This window comes from Motacilla alba, chromosome Z, assembly GCF_015832195.1.
Source record: "Motacilla alba alba isolate MOTALB_02 chromosome Z, Motacilla_alba_V1.0_pri, whole genome shotgun sequence".
NCBI classification, from domain to species: Eukaryota; Metazoa; Chordata; class Aves; order Passeriformes; family Motacillidae; genus Motacilla; species Motacilla alba.
Genome location: NC_052046.1, coordinates 15,203,667 through 15,225,210, shown reverse-complemented (window position 1 = coordinate 15,225,210; position 21,544 = coordinate 15,203,667). Strand labels below are relative to the sequence as shown.

The following is a 21,544-nucleotide window of genomic DNA, read 5'->3' as shown; positions in this document are numbered from 1 at the left end:
AAAGAAAAAGGCATGAAAAGATTTTATTTCCCAATACACAAGAGAACGTAAGAATTAATTCTGCTGAGGGAACAAGAAGGAAAGACAAAGAGCAGTGCAATTATCTAAAATATGCAGCAGTTTTCAAGGTGAATTTTACTCTAGAGCTCAGAAACAGAATGGACTATTGCCTAGACCAAAATTGTTTTGTAATAACGATTTTCACCATAAAAATGCAGGGCTCTTTACTTAAAAAAAATGGCAATTCTCCAGAAGGAAACAGATTTGGATCCAGCCTGACTTCCTATTTGTATTAACAAGCTTTACAGAGTCAGTTATCTGTTTCCTGGAAGTAAGCAAGTAGCTTCTATTTTCAAGCTTTCTGAAGGGTATTTGCTTTTTCCATTCTCATAGCTCTGCAAAAGTAATCAAAGTGATCTTATTTTGAAAATGTTATAACTTTGAACACATTCAATATTTATGCCATAAAGTGCTATGTACATATATACACATGTCACTCTACTCAATACCTATGGAAAAAATAAGAAATTAAATATTATAAATTTGTAATGGAATGAACATAAAAACTCTCAAATATTACTTTCTTGGAACTTGTGCAAAAAAATTCCTGCATTACCTGTCCTCCATAATAAAATTCCTCAGAGTCATTATCTCCTTCAGAGTCTTCTTCAACTGTGCTGCTGTGCCGTGACTCCTTAATGGAAAAGGAAAGTTAACAATGATAAAAGCAGTATGTTGACCTTGCATGTACAGATCTAAATGTAACTACAGGAATTATGCTTTTATGAATAAGCTCACAGCATCCTTTCTTAAGAGATCTTTTAGTATAATTTTTCCAGAGGACCCATTTTAAGAATGATGAAATAGCACATGAAAAAAGCAACTAATATAGGGTACAAAAAACCACCTTGAATATATGTTGGAAAAATAATACTTGTGAGGTTAGAAACACAGCATGGTATTTTAAAGAACTGGATAATTCAGCAGACTTTGTGGGGATACTCCACTCTGTGCTTCTCCTACACAAAACATAACTTTTTCTTCAAGACTGGTTCTGGACATAGATCTTTTGGTGTGTCAGCAATGTACTACAACTTTATTCTACTTTATTTTCATAATTAAACCCTAATAGTTTCAGGAAATAATCCATGTCCAAGCATGGAATACCTTATGTTTCTTTCTGTGAAAACCTGACACTCTGCTGCTTAATTATTATTTTTAACAGAAGTTCCATCCTGGTGTTAGGAAAGTTTCAAACTTAATTTTCTGAGTAGCTCTTCTCTGAGACAGTGAAAAGCAAGGATTAGAGAGTTCAGTGCTTACCTCAGTAAAACCTGCTCCAAATAGGCTGCTTTGTGAATAATATCAAGTAAACTGAAATTACCCTGGTACTCACTGCAACTCAGCATGAGACAAAATGTTATATTCTGTTTTCAACCACTAGAACCTTTACTTATAATTATGTAATTGCTTGAGAGAGTAATTCTTGTTTCCCACAATGCATGTGTTATTTCCATGCCCTATGGTGACTAGTAGCCCCTAAAGAACACCTAGTAAAATCATCATTCTTCACTTCAACCTGAACATAATGTATTTAACCCTGTTTTTCTTATTTGTGTTCTATACAGACATGCCATAATGGAATAGAAATCAGAAATATGAATCAAAAAAAGTAGAAGTTACCCTTAAATTCCACAGCCATAAATGTCAGTATGTATATCAATTTCTGTGGTCAGACATTGCAATGCCATTTCTCTACTTCTGCCTCTAAATTCCTGCTCTATTCACTGTATGTATATGTACAGTGCAAAAGTGTATTTATCCAATCTCATGGCAATTTCTGCCAAGACATAAAAAATAACTTCTGCTTCTACTTCACTGAAAATAGATAAAATAACTTTAGTCTTCTTTGTTTTATAATAAAATCACTTCAGAGGGAAGTATGTTTCAAAACAGACATCAACTGAACAAAAATTCCACACAGAACTGTCATATTAGAATGGTGACAAGCCCAACATATCCTAACCAAACCTTGACCTGTCTAGCCAACAGAAATTATCAATGTTAAGAGATTTCTTGTAAAGATTTTTTTTTCAGTACTTTCACATTTAACTACCTGATTCAACTAGAAACAAAACAGAAGTTCAAACTCAGTCCCACAGAAGCTAACTATATTTCAGGCTTTTAAGGAAATGGGTAAATTCTTCCCACACTTGTTTTTCTTACGTTCACAGAGCACTGAATACAATGATGAGGCAGTAAAAGCCAAGTATTTTCAGTGCAGCTTTTGACATCAAATGACATTTCATTTACAAAAAACCCGATACGCATAGCATCCAGGCATGCTTACCTCCCATTTCCAGGGTAAGAAACTCAGCACCCACCCTTACTAAAGGAAGACTTTAGGTCAAGCACCTGAAGTCCTGACAATGCTCAACCCCTCGCTTGAGGCAGGAGCCTTTGTGGTGCCCTCTTTGAGGCCATGACACTGTCAAGCCCCAAGTGTGGATTTCACCTTCGTGCCACTTCTTCCTCAGCAAGACTAGTCAGAAAGCTGTGCAAGAGGCACAGGGCAAATGCCACTGTGCCTGGAAGACCCTAACACTCAAGACCCTGCTCATGGTGAGAAGAGTCCTACAGAGGTCTAGAGTCTGCAGCAGGATTGCTGGAGGCTATATGAAGAAGCAGTCGGGAGGAATTGAGATGACGTCTTATGTGCCAAAGTAGGTTAAAAGGTAATGGAATCACTATCTACTTTTCTAGGAGAGCTGTATATTTAGGGTCAAAAGAGTCCATAACACTGTTGAACAAAAAATGAAACACCAAAAACGTATTTCCTAGGATAGGAGTAGAATCTCTATCCCAACTATGTAAATCACTGGTTAATCCATTTTTGAAACCCAGAGAAATATGGTAACCTTCTAAAACATGTAAACATGCACAGATTGAATAAGCACATTTTGATAGGAAGTCCATGGTGAGCATTCATATTCTATTATTTTCTTTTGCTCCTTAAAATAATTTCTGTTAAAATATACATACAAGAAATACATACCTCTCCATTCTCCCTCTGTAATTTTGACTTTATGGATAAGCAATAGTTGACATCATTGGTTTTTCTTAATTCTTGGGGAAAAAAAAGGAAAACAGGGAAAATATGTGTGGAAAAAAAGGTGAAAATAGTTTTGCATATGCAGACTTTGAATTCTTAGTTGCAGTAGTAGAGCAAATAAGGAACAAAAAGTTACAGATATGAAATGCATCAGAGTTTACAATGCAAGAGTATAAAATTAGGAAGCCTCTACTTCCCAGAAGACTTTTTAAAAGTGTGAATGAAACTCAGCTGATCCATCTACGACATTTGCTTTTCCCAATTCATGATTTACAATTTAGCGTCATTTGTTAATTTAATTTATAAAAGAATGAAAAATCAAACTCCTCAGGGAAAAAAAAATCTTCTATATAAAAGATAGGTTTTTACTCTATTGTAAATTACAGGCTTAATTTCTTTTCAAAGTAAAGAAGTATTTTCAAGTAAAATTTGTCACAAACTTCTATGATACTAGCAAGATTGTGTTTGTGTGGTCCTGCAATTAACTTCAGTAAGATCACTCTTGATTTACATCTGTATTAATGAGATAGAGAGTGAATATCATACCAGTCCCCCAGTAGAATTCAAAATAATTCTCTGTTATGCAAAATAAGTCCTAAATAATAATAATAATAATAATAATAATAATAATAATAATAATAATAATAATAATAATAATAATAATAATAATAAATTACAAAATCAAGTGTTCCTATCTGAAGACCTGCCAGAATTAAGAGTGCTCTGTGCAGTTTATTCTGCAGCCTGAAATAATCAGAGAATTTGTCTGCTAGAATCCAAACTGTCTCCATGAAGTGTGTGCACAAATCTTTATTAAATACAATATAAATGTGTCTGTATGTCTGGAAAGCATACCCTTTCCTGTATCAATTACTTTTTGAAAATAAGGAAATAATTTATAATGAGAGGGTCCCCAAAATCACTGGGAAAAAACAAATAATTTTTCTATAGTGGAATTTAGTGAAACAGCTGAATCATTTCCTGAAATAATTCACAAGAGGTAGTAGTAGTTGTTACAGACTGTTTCATCCACAGTGGTGAAGATTTAGTGCAGTTTTAAGCAAGTGATCATGAAAACTCATAACTGGAAAGTATTAAACATCTCTGGCTGTATTCAAAGGAAATTGCTCTAGCAGAGGCTGCAAGACATTAAAAGCAAAAAATACATTCTGCACACAATTGTAGTGATCCCCAAAAGAAATATTTAAATTTCTTCTCTTCTGAAATGTTGGACAATTACTAGAACAAGCCCAGAGAAAATAGCAAACTGTACAGCTGAACCTGTTAACATAATATCTCCCTCTTAAGTGCAGGCAACATCTTTGCTTTCCTCCAAAATCACGAATTTGATAAACTCTCCGGATATAGGATTACCTGTAGCAATTTGGTGGAAAATTACTGGAATTGGCTCTGTTGTAACTAACACATCTTCATCGTTATCAGAACTGGAAACGTAAGTGTTATCTACGAAAGAAAAACACTTTGCATGGTGAAGTTCCATTGTGCTGTGTCAGCCCCTTCCAATGTTTCCTATCCCAGATTTTTGTCACAAGGAACCACTCCCCAGATGCTTAGGGAAGCTGAGCACTACCAACTTCCTGGTGTGTTTGGCTTTTATCCCTTGAAATTGTTAACAAAAAGAAAAATATTATAAGTACAGGCGATTCAGACCCAAACTTTCTAAAGCAAAACCATGGAGTGTGATGTCAGGGCTTTTGAGAATCACACCCAGCAGTGCTCTGAACCAACCCACAAGGCTTAGGGTGGCCAACCTTTCCCAAAACTAATACTTTTTCTATGTTTTTTGCTATGTCAGACACCAAAACTCAAGCTAGACCTGATAAGCAGGGTGAAAGCTGCACTGAGAGCTGGGTGTTAACAGCCAATTATGCCAAATACTTGTGCCTCACTTTGCCTAGTCACATAAACGTTATTTGAAGTGTCTTCAAATCTGTAGATAACCTTTCTTCCACCTGATTCAGGGAGAAAAGAAATCCCTCCCTCTTAACCAAAACATTGGTATGTATGAATATTATAACTCTTCCACCGAATTTTCTTTTAAAATACAGGGATTATTACAAGGAGTGAGTCTGCTTGGTTTTGGGTTGGTTTTTTGTTGGTTTTTTTTTTTTTTTTTTTTTTTTTGTTTTTTTTTTTTTGGCTTGGTTTCTTTTTTCTCTTTCCAACTTAATGTTTCCTAGCAAAAACCAAGAAGCAGCAGGGTCTTCTGTACTACCTGCAGGAGCTGATTTTGCATGTACTGCTGAATTGCTTATGAAAGTAATGATACTTTGTTTTCTAATGGTCTGGGCTGAGTTGAAACCTATGCTCTAGAGAAGAAAGGCCTAAAATTAAGATAATCACAGATAAAGTGACTTACACTTTTAAACACTTTGGTCCCACATCAGCAAGGTGCATGAAATCACATGCAATTTTAAGCATACTGCTGCAGCCTCAAAACTTTTGAGTGCTCCCAGTGAAATGCTGCAGGTGTTAACATTAACTGCAACAAAGTACAATAACATCATCCTTTGTATCCCAGCAGTTCTTAGCCACCTTTATCAAGAAGGAGCATGGGGCTGTGGGCTGTTCCTTGCATGGTGTGCCAGACTGGGGAGGGCAGCAGCTACACCCCACACACAGAAGGGTTTTCCTGGCTGCCACCTGCAAAACAGCCTTTCTGCCACACTCACACACACCTGCCAGGTCTGACTCTGTCCCACACCTTCGCCTACTCCCACTCCTGTCCTGTCCTGCAAGGAAATCTAGGCATCTGTGGATGGCTCCACACACACACGTTGTGTGCAGGCAATGCTGCAGGAGGCCAACACCACTGATGCCCAAGCCCTGCACTCCTGTGGGCACAGCAAAACATCAGTCTGTGGCTGCCCAGCCACACACTGGACATGGGGATATGTTTTACAGCCATGGCATCGTGTGAACAAAGTGGGGTCCCTTCTGTCAGCATTCATTCCTTCTCCTACTTTTGTCTACTGGCAGGAGGGGCTGTGATCTACCGCCACAGGACAGCTGCAGCTTGACCTCTGCAAGAAGCCCTGCCTTGTATCTGTTTACGTTCTCCACCTTGTCACCATCATCTCTGTGTCCACCTTGCACATACAACACAAGCACATCTGTTTCCCAGTTTTGGGAGTGTAAGTTACTGCTATACAGTCTAATGAGCTAAGATAATTGAGGCCATCATTTGGCTATAAACAGACCTAACACCACATACATGGAAGGGTGAGGAAATCCTTGTGCTACAGCCTATTGCTGTACAGAAAATTAGGAACAGAGTATGCTCTGTACAGAAAAGACATACATATATGGAAAAAGAACTACTCAGCTACAGGTTTTACAGATTTTAATTATATTTTTATGTCCATTGTCATTCTTGCTTGGCAGCTGGATAATATGACTTTCACTGCCAAGTTGTTTTTTGTTTTTTATTTGTTTTTTGCTATTCGGCAGCTATTCGGGCTTTTTTTCCTTTCTTCAATATGATGAGACTTTAAATTAAGATAATGGCTTTGATTTGTTTTCTTCAACAACCCATTTCTAACACTTGACACCTAGGACTACTTATCCTCTTCACTGGAGGACATAATGCCTGGACCTAGCAGAGGGATGCAGCAAACTACTAGCTGACAAACTGTTTCTCTCCATCTCTGCTGCAATCTATTGAGGTATAAGAAGGTGTGTACCCTTCTGGGTTAAAAAATCACTGGAATAAAAGACTACAGCAGTTCTACAAGTTTCCGCCAGCCAACACAAATCATTCTGAACACAAATTCATTAGCAAAGTTCTTGCTGCTCTCCTGGTTCCCAGAGGAGACATGATACACTCATGTAAGTGGGACTTCAGTCTACTCATGGACATTATATTCTATAACTGCTCCTTAGAAAGATTATTTTCTCCAGCTGTGTCAATGTTATGAGAAAATTGTTACAGCAATACTTTGCTGAAACTGTTACCACCTGGCTCTAAACTTTTCAGTTCTGTTTTCACAACTGCAGCAATGGATATGTAACTTTCAGACATTACTGTCTCAACACTATTACTGTTAAGTCCTCGGTGTGCCTTTGTGAGCACATTTTTAGCTTTCCCCCTTAAATGTGAAACCTTCAAACACCTTCCATTATTGAAAGTTGTCATGTCACATTACGGTTTCCATAGGTACAATTTAAAACTCATCTGCTTGTATTTGATGCTTCAATAAGTAATTCAGCAACAGCTACACACTGTTGTCAGTACCAAAGTGGCGATGCTGCATTACACATGTACTGCATGTACATTACAGCAAAGCAGGCTGTGGGAGTACACTACCCAAGGCTCTTCATTTAGTATCCAAAATTTGCTTTTGGTGGTAGCATTTTAGCTGAATTACATCACTTGTATCATGGCCTAATCTCTCCTATTTTCATGTATTTATTGCACACATTAGCAATTTATCTGATTATCAACTCTGACAACCTTGTCTTGGATTTACAAATCTGATCCACTCTGTATTACACAGTCTTAATCTGCACAGGATAAAAGTTTGCTGTAGCTATGCACTAATAGACTTAAACCTTAATCTGCAAAGGTTTATCCTGTGAGAAATTTAATTTGAGAGCACGTGCTGCTCTGAACTCTATCAACTTGCAGCAGTACTTGAAGAACACCGAGCTGAGGATATCAGCACAGGGCTTCCCAGACTTGACTCCATCACACCCTGACATGTCCCTGTAGCCTTCCTTAAGACATTTGTCAGAGAAGGAAGATGCAGTCAGCAATAACATTGGGTTAGAAATTTAGGACAAAAGCAGGTGCCAAAAACCGAGCTCACTGAGTCAAAATGAGTGTTTTATGATCAAAGCTGCAAAATGGCAGAAGGTCCTTATTGTTCCCAACACATTGAACATCTCTTCATCATAAAGCACACATATGTCCTGCAAGAGCTTGAGATGTGAATGAAATCAGCTCTTCCAAATCCCTAAAGGGCTGGATTTTTATCAGTACTGATTTACTCTCTGCTCCAAGCTAACTACAGTGTGAAATGTTCAATTGCTATCTGCCTTTAATATATAGGGCATGATGGCACAGAATATTCATCAGGTTTCAGGGACACTAAAGTCACTCAGGCTTGTAGGCTATCAGGACATGCTGCAAACACCACTCAGAAGGAAATTTTGAGGTCTATCAGACAGAAGAGTTGCCCAGGAAATGAGTTCTCATGTGCTGTGCAAGTAACTGCTGCTGGTTCAGTGCTTCAGCTTACCATTTACTTAGAAGTTCCCAGAGGTCAAATTTTGTGATATTTAATGCAAGATACTATTAATAACACATAATGAAGATTTTTTCAACTATTCGTCCCTCTGTTTATTGTCAGCTCAATGCAGTAATCTGTAAATGCATTTATCACAGGTATGACTGTGCATTTTATGAATCTCAGTTTCTCCCATTTCTAAACCTTGAATAGACTAATATCATTCTCCTCTTCAGTTAAAAAGAGGTTAAAAAATAAATCTAATAGAGGTTGTTAGCGTTCTTTCACAGAATCCATTTTTTTGGCACCACTGTTGATTTTTTTCTCTATCTGCTTCAAACACTGGTGTTTTGATGAGACATCATCTGCTGCTTATCAGTGAAGAAGATCAAAGTCACACTTCTTCAGAGCTTCTAAAAGAAACAATACTTCTTTGAGAAACATTTCAGAAAAGCTACAGATGAAGATCAAAAACAGGCAGAGGATTTCATATCATTCATGGTACTTACACTGTTAAATAATCACAGGTGCACAATATGATGCAGTCCAACAGTACTACCATAAACCTTTATTTGCACAGCACCTGTCATCCTTGCTTCCCTCTTCTGCTTCTGATAGCCTGTGCTGCCTGAAGTATCTGTGCAGTGTCTTTGTGAAGGAAATTGGGGAAATAGGCTCCTTGAAAACTTGCTTTTGTTCTCACCTGCTTCTGTCTCCTATGAATAACATGCCACATCAAGACTAGCCATGTGGTTAGGCAAACACCTTTGCCAACTCAGCTCCATGTACTAAAGGGAGGCTGGGCTGAGCAGCTGGGAACCCCTCTGTGAGCCAGCACGACCAAAGAGCCACACACGAGTGCTTGGCTCCGGCTGACCTCAAGAGGCACAGAGTCTGCAAGCTTAACCTGGAGAGCACCAGCAGCCTCATTAAGGTCTCCAGCACAAGTGTTCTGCTGGCCCTGAGCCAGACTCCTCAGGCTTCTGAAAGATCAAGCTTTATCCACCATGCCAAAGAGAAGCTGGGCACCTTCTCACTCCTGTCCCTGTTGGCTCCAGCTCCCCAACCTACAGTCTATCTGAACTCGTGAACCTGTGTTCTCACCCTGACCCAGCTGATAAATGATCCTGAAAAGGAGAAGTGACGGTGTAAATAATCTTAACTAATGGAAAATGATTAGTACAAGATGCACCTGGAAGACGATCAACACCCTTTCAGATATTCTCATTTGAATATAGCAAATTGTGGTAACATGTATACATGTTTCACAGGCAAGGATGTTGCACTGTACCTGGGTAATCCTCAGAGACATGCACTGAATAGGACACACTGTAAAAAAGAAGAAAAGAAAAACAACAACAAAATTAGAAACAACAACACTGACTGCTGGCACAACACTTTTTCCTGGTCCTGTATTATTTTATGCTTATTTATAGCTTCCTGAGAGTTTCCAGAACAGAGGGTAACATCTATTTTGATGGCTTTTGAAGTGCTCAGCTGAAAATAAAAAGCATCATGCCCATTTTGAAAGCTTACTTTGCTAAATTGGCATATCCTGATTCCAGTGTTCTTAAAAGGAGTATCAAGGCTGCATTATATTCCCTTTAGAGTAACATTTCACTTCTGATTAAAAAAAAGATCACTCTTTGAACACCAGAGCTGGAGAACTAGTAAAGCCCAGTTTTTTCCTCTATCTGTATTTGACTTTCTTTATTTGACTCAAGACTCAGCAGGAAGTCTTTCTCAATGTTGTACATTCTGATGTCTTGGATTCCTTCCTTCCATCAGAACTTTGTATTTTACATAGTATCTGTACCTTTTTGTCAAACTGTGTTCAAATTAAAATTTGAGAGAGCCACAGTCACACTGAAGAGCAGCTTCACTACATGGATTCCCTGAATCTGTTTCATCAGAAAACGGTCGCTCAAAACCACCATCCTGATTCTGCAGCTCAGTTCCCATCTGCTTTCCCTATCTTCCAGTGAGATCTTCACTAAACTCACTGCTGAGAGCAGGACAAATAGGCGTGACGGCTTGTTCAGTTATCTAACTACTCACCAAGTCCTTCTGGTTTTAAGTTCAGTGCGCATCTTAATTTTTGCATTTAAAAAATTCAACTATAAAGCACACTGAAAGATTTCTGTTGTATAATTCCTATTCTCTCCAATTCTAAATCCTATATATTGTGTCAACTTACACATTTAAATAATATATGGTGTTGGCTCATGTCTGTAGTGAGTTAAGCCAAAGCAGGATAGTACAGTCCTCTTAAGAAATTTTGGTATGTATTGCACTTGCTGAAAAATTGTTGAAAATTGGTTCATACCATCTTTCTAAATGACATGAATAGCTCCCATATAGACAAGAAACTGAAGCCAGGTATGATTGTTAATGTTTCTCTCTCAAGGGTTTTGGTTAAATGAGTTCCACTTTCACAATACAGTGGCTGTAAGAGGCAATCAATTCCCTCACACTTGCTTCTGCAAGTCGATCTATTAATACACAGCTCTGTCACCTGTTTTTGCACACCATCTATTTCAGCATACTTTATGTATTGTTTGACTAAGATACAAAGATGCCTGTTTCTTCAACAGCCGCAAATGTTCTCATAAATTGAAGAAGAAGGAGCATTTATCACAGCTGACCATGGATTTTCCCACACAACTGCTGATTAAAATCCCATCACTGCACAAATTCAACATTTTATGACTTTTCTGGTTTAATTATGTTTTAGATATTTTGAATAGGCAGCATCTGTATCCCCTCATCTTGGAGTATTTTTCCTAAGGACTGGGTTATTTAAATCTAATTAATCTGTCATCATGTATAGTATCACTATTTTAAATAAGGGAATATTCCAAAATAAGGAAATGTTATATCTCAGTGCAGTCATATGTAGAGAATTTTGCTCTGTGATGCAGAAAAAAAAAATCAGAATACCCCCAAAAATTCCTGAGAACTTAACTGTGTGCCTGTTCTCACTAAACCCCATCCTCTAGAAATGTTTGTAACCATGACTTCTTCCTTCTACTAGTGAAAAAGGTACTGAAAGAGCCTTAATCTCTTGGACTGACTGCTTGCACACTTCTTTGCTGCCTCCAGAATTTCTGGGTATGGGTTTGTTCCAATATTCAGAACAACAACAGGGACTGAAGGGTTCCCCAAACTTTGAGTGCAGATACTCAAAATTCAGCTGGGAAAAGACACCAGCAACATAACCTAACTTTGAAGCTGGATTTGATTTCAAAGCTAACATCTGCTTAGTCAATGCGTACATGTGTAGAAACCTGACGGAACTGAGTTTTCTCTTCCTTTTTCTTCATCATGTGGTCAGCTCTGCCAGCAGCAGCTGTGGGGCTGCCAAACGGAAACTAGTAACCAAACAACATACTGTTTGTCTTGTGAGGTGGAATAAATTAAAAGGTTAATGAAAATGCAAGCTAGAAATAGTCTCAAACCTGACTGCTCAAACTCGGGATCTGATCCAGAGCCCAGTGAATCCAGCAAAGAGCAAATAAATCAACTCCACCTCCCCCAGAGAGAGGTGGTAGTGCTTTGCTTCAGCTTGTCAACTCGTGTTAGTTATGTGTGGATCATGGAAGCAAAAAGTGGAAATAAAACTACTGAACAAAACAAAACTTGGATTTTTATCTGAACTCTCCTCTGTGATTGTCACACACAGTAACCCTTGAGCACATTTTTCTGCTCTCAGGATAAACTGCTTCCTACTGCCTGCACACCTGATTTGTCAGAGAACAAGATATGCCAGGCAAATAAAGGTCTCCCAAGGGTTCCTGTTCTCCAGCCACCCAAGCATTTTCCCACTGACTTTAACAAGATTTAGAGCCAAGCCACAAACACACAACCACGATGACTTACAGCACCTTAAACAGCACAGACTTCAGTGAAGATGCAGATGTTCAACACCTCTCAGCGTCAAATCCTCCCAAAGCCAAAGAAAGCCTTTCTTGAAGCAGCTTTCTCATTTAAGAACTCAGAAATGCAACTGGAATTAATTTAGGCCTGGCCCTCACATACAAGTACAACATGATTATTCCAGTGAGGGAAATGATTTTTCCTTCTGGCAATGCAGCTCCTCAGTACACCCTTATTGCAGTTACTAAATACAGCTTACAGCAGTATAATTTATTCCCGTTCTCATAAACACATTCACCACTGCTCGCTCAGTTATATTGCTTTAGCTACAGGAACAGTTAAACTCCTGGGTGTAAACAAAGCCTCTGTGATGGTGCTGTTTCTGTTTCACTCAGACCTTCTACAGAAGACATCCTGCAACACCTATGTTTCTCAACCTTTAAGCTTAGAACAAGCTTCATACTTGAAATGGCCTACTAAAATTTTTGTTATTTAACAAATAATAAAGTACTATGTGAGAAATTAGTGGGAAATGTAATTTTTCATGTTTTTTATGTAAACTTCTTATTGCTTGAAATAATAGTAACATCGACAGCTTTGGCTTAGTAACAATTTTACTCACTCATTGGGGTCTCGTTGCAAGAATTTTCCAACGTGTTTTAACTGTATCTATTCCTTCTTTCTACAGAAAAATTATTATGCAAGAGTTCATCTCCACTGGAGAACTAATTCATCAACCAGATGGCTAGGCACCATGTAATTGCTATTTTTTAAATTAATCTTTCCCAACTGAATACAAAATAAGCAGATTCATCTTCATCTGACATTACTACAATTTCTTGAAGCTAGTTAAAAAGGAGTAGAAAGTCTTAACTGATTATACTACCAGGCAAAATGCTACCCCAAAACTGCATCTCCAGGGCAAAGGAAATTTGGAAAACCAGAAAACAGAGCAAAGCAAAAGTTAGAGCAGCAAAGCACGTTCATAGACAGGAAACCAACCAGCTTCACTTCCCTGTATCCATCTCCAAGATTGCTTCGCGAGCCTTGAACTGCAGTTTTGCCCATCATGATACAAACCCCATAATCAGATACACATCCTAAAGCCACAAGAGCGATGCTGTATCTGAGATGTAGCTTCCCGTCAGTTTGGGGTTATCTCTGCTCCATGCCACCCATTGTTTCTCTCTAAGAAAGAAATCCTTTAAGCCAAACTTCCAGCTGTTTTGCACAGCAGGAACAGTGTGAAGCATCTGGTGCAAGTCTAAGATTTATGCCTATGGAATAGTTATGACAATTCAACCAGCTCTGTCCCATGGCAACAACTGACTTACTGCCTTATTAAGTGTGGAAATGTGATCTAGTTTCTATTCCAGTTTTACCATCTCTATTAGAGCCAGAGCTCTATGTCTTAATGTTGTTTCTTGCAAAACCATCTCTATTAGAGCCAGAGCTCTATGTCTTAATGTTGTTTCTTGCAAAACCATCTCTATTAGAGCCAGAGCTCTATGTCTTAATGTTGTTTCTTGCAAACTAGATGAAGAAAGAAAACAAGATTTTTTTGTCATGTGGAATCTGATGGTAATGCCAATCTATACCAAAATACAAAAGAAAGAGTAAATAGGACTTAACCATAATGCATCCAAAGCTGCAGAATTTGTTTATGATAGGCCAAAATCTCAAATCTAGCTCATCAATGATATAACGCAATCAGCACAAAATTTTATACCTTTAGAAGGCTATTAAAACTCAGCAAAGCAAGCTATGGATAAACTTGAAGTAGGAAATGCTACTGTGGTATTGGTTATATGCCGGGGTCAGCTTTTGAACAAGTTGGTGAGATGAAAAAAATATGACTGAAACTTTGATACAAAACAAAAAATTATGCTGACAACTTTGGGTCCAAAGGACCTCTTAATTGATCTACATAATATTTCTGAAAGTACAACACCATATACACATCATACTTTTACTCTTTTCTAGGTGAAACTGTAGAAAGGAATAAGATCCAGCTGAAAAGATACAAGTGGAATTGTATTCTTTCACCACTTACTAGCTATAAACTCACAACATTCATACATTTGCAGTATCTGCACACAACATGCCACAGCAGATCAACAATTCATGAATGTTCAATAATTATACAGTAAGTACTTCTGTCTTCAAGTTTTTGTTTTCTTATCTTTGAAAATGCTTACAAATTCTTCAGTGGATTCCTATTACTGTCACAGCTTTTAGTCTCATTTTCTACTTCAATAAGACCAGCATCTGATTCTAAAACCAGACCATTCATATTGCTTTACTTCTGACCAGCTTTTTGTCCTCAAACAAAATAAAATTGGTTCCAAAAAGCCTTTCACCATGAACACAAGCCACTCTCTATTCTGAGATCCACTTTGAAACCTTTTAACCTGACAATAAATCACACCACAAATACAGGGTAGAAATTATAATTTTCGGAAGACAAACTGTGGGATTGCACCCAAACAAAACTTTCAAATTGCATTTCTGAAACAGATGACCCTTGAAGAAGTGCCTTAAGAACTGGAAGATGAAGGTGTTTAGGTATTGACCAGATAAAAACCTAGGTACACTATTTACCAAAAAAACTGGATTAGTCAACAGAAAAAAAAACCAAGTATTTTTTTAGTTTTGTAACTGACCTCACATGAATTAGACTATGTGAAGAGAAGTATAATTCAAAACTAATATCTAAATACACTGAAAAAGACTCCAATGTCAAGTCTTCCAATTTGTATGTAGAGTACAGGCATGCAAATAATAGCAGAAGAGACTTAGAAGCCAGAAGCACCAATCCTCTATGGCAAAAAGGTATCTCCTGTTTAAAGGACACCACTAAAAGACAAGTCCTATGAAGTCACAGCCGGCAGACAACCGTTTCATTTTATGTTGAAAACAGAACAAAATAACAACAACTGATAAATAAGGAAAAAATACTACAGCTGTGACAAAGAAACTTAATAAAACCTCTCCATTTGGTGTTCAACTGACACAAATATGAGTGAATGATAAATATTAGGTTTTTCAATAGATTATGAACAAGTAAATTAGTAAGATACTCTATCACTTGGTATATATGAGTGGTGTGCTGACAAACAATGCTTCACTACATTTCAGTGGAGCTCTTAAAAAAATAGAAGTATGGGAAAAATAATTTTGATTTCCATTCTAGAGCTTTTCAAAGACTGTATCTCACTTAGCACACATCAGCTGAGGAAGTGGTCCACTAAAGCTCATATTCAGAAACATGCACAGAACCGTGGCATCATTCTGCATTTTCTTACCTGGCAGATTTTGTAAACAACTCTTGCTGGCATTCACTTTTGTCTCCAGCAAAAAAAAAATATGGAGACTTTTAAAATGTGTATTTATAAATGCACATTTACAATTATATAACACAAATACTGTTCTGCTTCTTCACGAAAAGGTTGATTAGGCATTGGAACAGACTTCCCAGGCAAATGGTGGAATCATCATCCTTGGAAGTATTCAAAAGGTGTATAGATATGGCACTTGGGAATATGGTTTACTGGTGAACATGGTGGTAGTGTTAAGAGTTGAGCTTGATGATCTTAGAGGCCTTTTCAAACCTCAGTTATGCTATTATTCTGTTACATATCACAGAATCACAGCATGGGTCAGACTAGAGGGAACCACAGTGGGTCATCTGGTCCAACCTCCCTGGCCGAGAAGGATCACCCTAAAGTACATGGCACAGGATTGTGTCCAAACAGTCCTTGAACATCTCCTTCATAGGAGACTACACAGTCTCTCTGAGCAACCTGTTCCAGTGCTTGGTCACCTGCACAGAAAAGATCTTTCTCACATTCCGGTAGAACTTCCTGTGCCTCAGTTCCTGCCCATTGCCTCTTGTCCTATTGCTCGGCAGCACTGAGCAGAGCCTGGTGCCTGCTCTGACCCCTCCCTGCAGACACTGACAGACACTGATGAGGTGCCCTCTCAGCTGTCTCTTCTCAAGGCTGAACAGGCTCAACTTCCTCCACCTGTCTTCATAATAGAGATGCTCCAGTCCCTTGATCATCTTTGTCATCTTCCACTGGACTTGCTCCACGAGTTCCGTGTCTCTCTTTTTCTGAAGAGCATAGAACTCAGCACAACTCACCAGGGCTGAGAAGAGGGGCAGAATCACCTCCCTAATCTGCCAACAATGTTTTTCCTAATGCACCCTAGGTTACCACTGTCATTCTTGGCTACAAGGACACACTGCTGTCCTGGCTCATGGACACCAGGACCCCCAGGTCCTTCTCCACTGGAGACGAGGCTGACCAGCAGGTCAGCCCTGAGCCTGTACTGACACCTGGAGTTATTCCTCCTCCAGGAGGTGCAGGACCCTGCATTTGTCTCTTCTGAGTTTTAGATCGTTCTTCTCTGCTTACCTCTCCAACCTATTGAGATCCCTCTGAAGGGCTGCAGAGCTCTCTGGGATACTGGCCACTCCTCCTAGCTTTGTGTCATCAGCAAACTCCCTGGGGAGGCATCTACTCCTTCTCCAAGCCATGGATGACATTAAACACTACTGGGCGCTGTACTGACCCCTGGAGTACACCACTGGTGAAAAGACACTGATTACAGCCCTCTGGGATCAGCTGTTTAGCCATTTCTCACTCAACCTCGCTGCTCTCCCATCCAGTCCACACTCCTTGAGCTTGCCATGATGGTATTGGGAGAGACAGTGGCCGAAGCCTTGCTGAAGTTGAGGGAAACAATAAAAAAAGTTCACAAAACTTAGTGAATCCATGAATACTATTAGGCAGTACAAATCAGTACATGCAGCACTCCACTCACGATACCATTAAAATAAAGTCTCAGTAATGTGACAAAACCATAAACAGCACTAAGTACATGTTTCAGTAGCATAAAACACTAACCACAAAGTGATGTGTATCTCCAAACACACTGACAGACAAACAGTGTTAGAACCATTACAGTTAGAAATATACAAGAGAGCCTATCTCATAACATGTTTCTGGAAATAAAAATTTGCAGAAGGTTTTTTAAAATAAAAATAATTATACAGGCTTTTGCTCTTTCACATATAGGGGAAATAACTACCAAAGCCCAGGACTTCCAACTTTTTTTAAAGCAGTGATTTTAAAACTGATGCCATTAAATAGACTAATGATTAGCAGAAAACAACTTTATATTCTGGGAGAAAGCATCAGTAGCCACAAATGAGACAAAAATTAAAAGGAAGTGGACTTGGGTTTTCAGGCATATATTTGCACAGCTATGGCACAGCAAGAATAATCTCACAATATTAAAGATTGGTTTATTTTCTTTTGCAGAATTTAGAACTTGAACTAAATCCCACTGAAGTCCAAGGGAGGCTTTAGTACTTGTCAAAGAAGATTAAAGGCAAGTTGCACAGAAAAGACTTCCAGCCCCCTACCACACTTCAGTTATTTTCTAGAAGCAAGTACTTCCTTGCTTTGCTAAAAATTTCGGTAAGTATTCAAAAGAGTGCAAATATTTTTGAGAACTTTTTTCTTATTTTTTTCCTTAATATTTGCATCTTGCTGCACAACTGGACTGCCAACCATTTCACATCCATACCATTTTCGAGATTCTTTATTAAAACAATCTTCATGGATTTCTAAACACCTTTTGAAGTAGACTTTAAAATGTTTTGAATGTACATGTCTGCATCTCAGCAAATTTTTTACAGATATTCAGACCACTTTAGATCTCCTGAAACACCTTAGTTCAATGAGTTTCTATTCCTTGTGATCTAACAACTGATGACCAAGTATTAGTCATAGCTAATTTTTGCTGCTAGATACAGACAGATGCCTATAAAGAATTGAAATTTGTGCACAAGCCCCTTTCACCATACATCATAACTTCCCATGATGCACCAGCAATTATACAGAAAAGAATAACAAGTGATTCTGAGTAATCTTTTCCTCTGGATGATGGAGAATGTGCGTGTGTAGTGACATATGAAAAGTCCCAGGCACATCTATTGCTGACAGATCAAAACTAATCCAAAGAGAGATGAGCAGTGTCAGTGCGTCAAAAATGGCACTGCTTTCATTTCTTGATATTACCTGGGGGTGCAGAGGCACTGAGTCAAAATTATTATGGTTTGCATTTGTCATTAAGAATAATTGAGCTACTGGTCTTCTCATGAAACTGAACTGCACCTGAATCAAATGGGGAATGTTACTCATAAAGCCCCACTGGATTTAGCATGTCATTCAAATAAAGGGGACACAGAAAACTGCAGCTCAAATATTTCCCTTTAGCAAAGCTTCCAATGAAAAAGGCATAAAAACTTTAGTAACTACATCAAAGTCTACAGGATTGATCATCACTTTAGCAAACACGAGGGCACTTCCAAAAGTAAAATTAGCAAATCAGGAACACTTGGGAGGGGGAGAAAATACATGTGCTGTGTGTCATTCTGAAAAGAGTTACATTCAAGTATGTCTACATGTGCAAAACCAGGTTCCCCACAATCAGACTGTATCAGAATCTGACCATTTCACTGAAAACTACTAAAGCCTCCTGTTTTCCAAGTTGCCCTGTTTGTCCAGGTGCAGCTCCCTGCTCTCAACATGGATACATTTTATACTTCTGGTTCTGTATTCTTTCCCTCTGCTAATCCTGTGGGTTTGAATTCTCCCTGTGTATTCCCCATTAGCTCTTCATCCAATCTCAGTCTTCCCCAGGAAACAGAGCACTAAAAAAACCTCAGGACAGTAAATTCTTGGCCCAGCTCAGCAGCAGCCAGAGCATCATGTAGTATCATGTGCCTTTGGCCACCTTATTTACATCATGGGGTCCATTTTCTTCCACCATGTGCTTTCTAGAGGTTGGTTTTGGTTTAGTTTGGGTTTTTGGGGGGTTTAGGGGGGTTTTCTTTGCTGCTGTTCATGGTTTTGTGGTTTTTTGGGAGGTGGTTTTAGAGAAGAAAGTTTTTTCTCTTTTCAGCTTCCACTTTTTAATTTTGGAGCACTGCTGTTAGAAGACACTGTGAGATGTGCTCTTTTTGAAGCCAGTTAAGAGTTATTTTAAAGCCATGAGTGTTTAATCCCCATTGTTCCTATTAGGAGGCTGTTTTGAGGGCCCTATGGTTCTAATTCAAGTAATCAGGTTTTCAATTCAGATCAGCTGAAGAGTAACACCTTGTCCAGTCCCTGTATAAAGCCTTTGTGTTGTTATTTTTCAAAACTAAAATAAAAGGACACAAAAAGAAACAACCACAAATCCAAACCACAAGGTAAACCCAAACTGAAAAGTTATAGCTATCCAAGAAGAGAGAAGCTCGACATAAGAAATTTTACCTGATAATTTTATAATTTCAGCATCTTAGCAGTAATGAAAACCAAAAATTAAGCCCATATAAATCCCTGGAGACATTCGCTATTTAACTTCATTACATCCCTGACAAGCAGAAGGGCTCCTTTCCTTTGCATGCAGTGCTGAGAAAAGGAGGAAAGTCTTAGGCATTGTTCTTTGAACACTCTTCACATTCATTAATTACTTAGCATTTTGCTCATTTATCTAATGAGGTGTGCAATAGGCACTGCTGTGCAGGGAAAAAGTAACGAACTTGAATACTCTTTCTTATCTATTCTTTGATATATCTCACAGAACTCAAACTTTTCCCCTTTGCCCTAAAGTCAGCCCTGAATACTTCTTGGTACAGCTGGAATACCGTATTTATGAACTAAATTTCTTTTTTCTCTCTTTTCCATACTTTCAGGTTTCATTATCATTAGTACAAATTTAATATAACTTCCAAATATATTACTTGAATGTCAAACTATTGCTTTTAAAACTATTCTAAACCAAAAGTGCATACATTCAACGTGACAAAATCCCACAAAGCAAGTTTTAATACACGTTACCTGTGGAATTGTCCATAGCAATTCATTTATGCGAATATAATCCATTCATACAATTCAGGACCACTGGCGTACCTACAGCCACTTATTTATCTATTGCTTAAGGGTACACAGAGTCCCATCTTCAAATCATTAAGGTGAAGCCTAGCACATCTGAAAATGACTAGATTGTGGTGTAGCACTGACCCATATCCTCAGTACATTTAAATCTGAGGCAACAGCTGCTGTTCCTGCACACAGGTGCAAGGACTGCTTGCGAACCTGAAGGGTTGGCTCATCCTCCTGTCCCATTACACTAACATGGTCAAAACCTTTGTTTTCTGTGGTTAGAGACAAAAAAGGATGCATTACATGGCTGGGGCAATGCCAGTGGAGTTTGTCTCCTCTGCCCAAGAATTGCAGGGATGAAAAGTGCAACATGAAAAGCAGATAGGTCATTCCTAACACTTGGAGCCTCACTGGGATACCTACCTCTGCCACTACACCATGGTCATGGAAGAGCATGCACTCACAAACAGCAAATAAAATGAAAATTCAGTACGGGATGACAAGTAAACTTTTTTTTTATTCCTTTCTTTTCAGGTAGGAGAGTTTCAGTCGAGGGCACACGTACGCTTCTAACACAATACTCATTCTTGATGTCCTTAAAATTAGAAAGATGTCAGTAAATTGAGGGGAATACAGCAATCATCAAGAAATAATCCCAAATCTGGAAGAACAGACAGTGATCAAAATTATTTATGTGGGTCTAGACAGCCAGGTGTACAGAGTATGGCAAATCAATGAGCAAGCATGGTAGGAAGTGCGATGACTGCTGCAGCACCTTCTCCAGAGTGCCAGCATGAAGATGGGTGGAATTTTTACACAACGGCCCAGGGAAAAATGGCAAGCCATATCCGTGTGAAATTAGAGGAGAAGGTATAACTTGACTGAATATCAGAAATGGAGAACCCCAATAAACTTTTCAGTTAGTCTTCCAGGGAATGGGTAGACGGCTAATCACATAATCATTTAAAGCCAGGATGGAGGAGTTTAAGTAAAATTAATGGAAAAATTTTGCATTGGCAAGGTTACTAACAACTGTGTTTCCTTTGCTAACTTCCATGAGTAAAATGTTAATGAGCAAAACGTTACCTCCCTTTCTCACTAGTAGCGCACAGAGCAAAGTTGTAGGTTGAACACGACATTGACAAGTCTCAGTGTGACTCAGAGAAAAAATTCAAAGCATAACCCAGTACTGTATTTCAATAGGGTGCAGAATAACAGCAGCAGGGAATTTCAGTTCAAGAGTTTTTTATACATTTGAAGTGGCAGCATTGGTGAGGATCTGAAACAGTTCTTCCACCTTCTCACAAATTTTAGCTAATCCTGAATATCACACAATCTGTTTCTTCTTCCTGACAGAAAGCAATAGC

At 38.5% G+C, this 21,544-nt stretch overlaps 1 protein-coding gene across 2 annotated transcripts in view; it reads right to left on the bottom strand.

Moving 5' to 3' along the window:
* The window catches only part of PARP8 (poly(ADP-ribose) polymerase family member 8), a 114,008-nt gene that overhangs the window by 49,828 nt on the left and 42,636 nt on the right, over positions 1–21,544 (bottom strand). For both annotated transcript variants that reach the window (XM_038123578.1, XM_038123579.1), the window contains exons 3-6: positions 9,653–9,690; positions 4,487–4,576; positions 3,056–3,126; positions 617–694 (exon numbers count right to left, since the gene is read on the bottom strand). In XM_038123578.1, the coding sequence (XP_037979506.1) occupies positions 617–694; positions 3,056–3,126; positions 4,487–4,576; positions 9,653–9,690 (277 nt within the window). The remainder of the gene's footprint in view (positions 1–616; positions 695–3,055; positions 3,127–4,486; positions 4,577–9,652; positions 9,691–21,544) is intronic.